The 4,084-nt window shown below is 39.9% G+C and overlaps 1 protein-coding gene across 1 annotated transcript; it reads left to right on the top strand.

Annotated features, from left to right (window-relative positions):
- LOC102191499 (olfactory receptor 148-like) lies at positions 1,346-2,275 on the top strand. The gene has a single exon (XM_005699689.2). It carries the CDS (start codon positions 1,346-1,348, stop codon positions 2,273-2,275), a length of 930 nt encoding a protein of 309 aa, XP_005699746.2.

Here is a 4,084-nt window from a genome sequence, read left to right as displayed (position 1 = left end):
TTCACCTTTAATCAGTTTCCTTCACTCTCTTTCTGTCTAGTTACTAAGGTAAAATTATAACAAGCAGTTAATTGCTTCCTTGCTTAATAGGATCTCTGACTAGGGGGATTAATACCCAAAGGAAGACCAAAGTTACTTAAAGCTTGTTTGGGAATTATTACAGTTCCTAGAGTCAAAGAGGTAATTATTGCAAGAGATAAAGCACATTGAGATTTTTGGCATTCTATTTGAAAGTGATCAGAAAAAAGAATTCTGGAGATCTACCAGCAGACTGCAAGCTGATGGGAGTTTAGCAGGACAGGGCTGCTTCCTTCTCCTGCAGAAGGAGAGAAAACTGACTTTCAACTCAATAGCACCAGCCAGTTATGTTCCCTCTTTGCCTTGTGAGTGCCCAAAATTTATTCTTAAAAAAAAAAACTGACTCTCACCCACTCTCACGTATCATTACCACCAAAATAAAATAAAAATAGAGTTAGAGCTAGATAGGATTTTTGGCAGCAGAATTCATGGATAGATCTATGATTTGAAGACCTCAGTGTTGGAAAAGTTAAAGCAAGCTGGAAAAGATATGAGAAGGGTTCAAAAGATAGAAATTGGAAAGGAACCTCTACTATGTCTACCCCTGGGCCATCTATTGCCATAAAGTTGTAGTTTAGTGGCTAAGTCATATTTGACTCCTTTGCGACCTGATAGACTATAGCCCACTAGGTTCCTCTGTGTGTAGGATTTTCTCAGCCAGAATACTGGAGTGGGTTGCCATTTCCTTCTCCTGGGGATCTTCCCTACCCAGGCATCCAACCCTAATCTCTTGGTTCTCCTGCATTGCAGGCAGATCCTACATGGCTGAACCACCAAGAAAGTATGTACTAGGCCTTCAATGTTCTTGGCAGAATTTCTAACTCTCAATTTTAATGCCATCTTTATGTTTAAACAAATTTTGCTGCTGTTAAGTACCTAAGCATATCAGACTTTTTGCCACACCATGGACTATAGCATGCCTGGTTCTTCTGTCCTTCTCTATCTCCCAGAGTTTGCTCAAATTCATGTTCATTTGTCCATTGACTCGGTGATGCTTTCTAACTATCTCTTCCTCTACTACCCTCTTCTCCTTTTTCTTTCAATCTTTCCCAGCATCAGGGTCTTTTCCAAAGAGTCACCTCTTCAGATCAGGTGGCCAAAGTTTTGGAGATTCAGCTTCAGAAACAGTCCTTTCAATATTCAGTGTTGATTTCCATTAAGATTGAGTGATGATGGATGAATGTATTGGTGTTGTGTCTGTCAACAATCAGCCTCCACATTTGAGCTTTCCTGTCTTTGGTCTCCCCTAGACCTTGCTCCCAAGAACATGAGGAACCACACAGAGCTGAGTGAGTTCATCCTACTGGGAATACCTCAGACAGAGGGACTGGAAACTGTGCTCCTTGTCATCTTCTCCTTCATTTACCCCTTGACCCTGCTGGGCAATTTGCTCATCCTTCTAGTAATTGTCTCCTCCTCGACCCTTCACACTCCCATGTACTTCTTCTTGGGACTCCTATCGATTTTGGACATGCTGTTCCCCTCTGTCACCTGTCCCAAGATGCTATTCTATCTCTCTGGCCAGAGCCGAGCCATATCTTATAAGGGATGTGCTGTTCAGCTCTTCTTCTATCATTTCCTGGGTTCTACGGAAGGCTGCCTCTATTCTGTGATGGCTTATGATCGCTTTGTTGCCATCTGTCACCCACTGAGGTATATGCTCATCATGAGACCTGGAGTCTGTGTTGGTTTGGTCATGGCAGCTTGGTTGGTAGGTTGTCTTCAGGCTACCATCCTGATATCCTTTACCTTTGAGCTACCCTACTGTGGCCCCAATAGAGTGGACCACTTCTTCTGTGACATTCCTGCTGTCTTACCCCTGGCTTGTGCTGATAGCTCCCTGGCCCAGACAGTGGGTTCCACTAATGTTGGCTTTCTGGCTTTAACGCTTTGGTTGAGTGTTTGTGTCTCCTACACATGCATTGGGATTGCCATTTTGAGGATCCATTCTGCAGAGGGCAGGCAGAAAGCTTTCTCTACCTGCAGTGCCCACCTCACTGCCATTCTTTGTGCCTTTGGACCTGTAACCATCATCTATCTGCAGCCGACACCCAACCCTTTTCTCAGTGCCACAGTGCAAATATTAAATAATATTGTCTCACCCATGCTGAACTCATTAATCTATTCCTTAAGGAACAAGGAGGTGAAAAGCTCATTAAAAAGGGTATTCTATAATGTATTTACTGCTCTGGACTAAATTATGAGTTTTGTGAAGGATTTTAGATTTATTGTCTTTTAACATCATTCTCCTAATTCTTTTGATTATTTTAAAAAATTTTTATTGGAATATGTGCTTTATAATGTTGTGTTCATTTCTTCTATCCAATAAAGTGAATCAGTCATACCCACACATGTATCCCTTCCCTTTTGGATTTCCTTCCCATTTAGGTCACCACAGAGCATTGAGTAGAGTCCCCTGTGCTACACAGTAGGTTCTTATTTTTATCAATCTTATACATAGTATCAATAGTGTATATATGTCGATCTGAATCTCCCAATTCATCCCACCACAGCCTTTCTGGCTTGGTATCCATACTTCTGTTCTCTATATCTGTGTCTCTATTTCTGCTTTGCAAGTAAAGTTGTCTATTTCTTTTTTTGTTTCTTTGTTTTGTTTTTTAATTTTTATTTTGTATTGGAGTATAGCCAATTAACAATGTTCTGAGTTTCAGGTGAACAGCAAAGGGATTCAGCTATACATATACATGTATCATTCTCCTCCAAACTCCCCTTCCTTTTAAATGAATAAAGAGATAGAAAATGCTTCCTCACATTTGTCTTATTCACTGTTGTATCCACAGGACATGGCCCAGTGACCTACTAAGCAGTGTGCATGAGTTTATTAAAAGAATGAATGGGTACCACTTAGTGTTTTAAATTATGATGTAATCATATATTTATTTAATGAAAACTGAAACATGATCAAAATAATTGGGATACAGAACAACCACCTACACTAATTTAAATATACATCCTCATTAAAGTTGAAGATATATGAAAACTGATCCTGATGAACTCTAACCACTTTTCTCAACTCAAACCAGTATTGTGATGATTGGCATTAAAAAACAATTAAATCAATTTAAATCTTTCCTGTATCTAAAACTTTCATATATAGCACACAACATAAAATTTTACTTAAAAATATGTGCCACAAATACATGCAAACATCAGTTCTTAAAATCTTGCTCTGTCAACAACACAATAATAACAAAAACAAAGAACTTGATTCAAAAAATTGGGCAGGATATCTCAACAGATATTTCTCCAAAGGAGACATACAGGTGGCTAATAAACACATGAAAAGATGCTCAGCATTGCTCATTATTAGGGAAATGTACATAAAACTACAATGAGATATCACCTAACACTGATCAGAATGGCCATCATCAAAAAATCTACAAACAATAAATGTTGGAAAGGGTGTGGAGAAAAGGGAACCCTCCTACCCTGTTGGTGGGAATGTAAATTGATACAGACACTATGTATGACAGTATGGAGAGTCCTTAAAAAAAAAACAAGGAATAAAACTACCATACGACTCAACAATCCCACTACTGGTCATTTCCCAGAGGAAACCACAATTGAAAAAGGTACAAGTTCCCCAATATCATTGCATCACTATTTACAGTAGCTAGGACATGGAAGCAATCTTTATTTCCTACTACCCTAGCCACCAATCCCTCTGAGTACCTGGTCCTGCCAGAGCCCCTGCACCCAAGCATCTGCACCACCTCCACACCTGGCCCTCATAAGGACAAAGCCAAGCCCTTCGGGGCAGCCTCAGGAGCTAAACCTCAGTGGACGACCCACCTGCAGAGGTGGAAATAAAAACCACAGTTGAAACCCAGAGGTAGTGTGACTAAGGAAGAAGACCCAAAACCTTCCAACCAGTGGTACAAGCTACAGATTAAATTCACACAGTCAACTAGGCAGATTCTGTATCTATAGAATATATAAAAGGTAATTGAGAGCTCCCACAAAAGAAAACACTCTAACTCTGATA

This window comes from Capra hircus, chromosome 29 (assembly GCF_001704415.2).
Source record: "Capra hircus breed San Clemente chromosome 29, ASM170441v1, whole genome shotgun sequence".
Classification (NCBI taxonomy): Eukaryota; Metazoa; Chordata; class Mammalia; order Artiodactyla; family Bovidae; genus Capra; species Capra hircus.
This window is presented reverse-complemented; position numbering and strand designations above follow the sequence as displayed.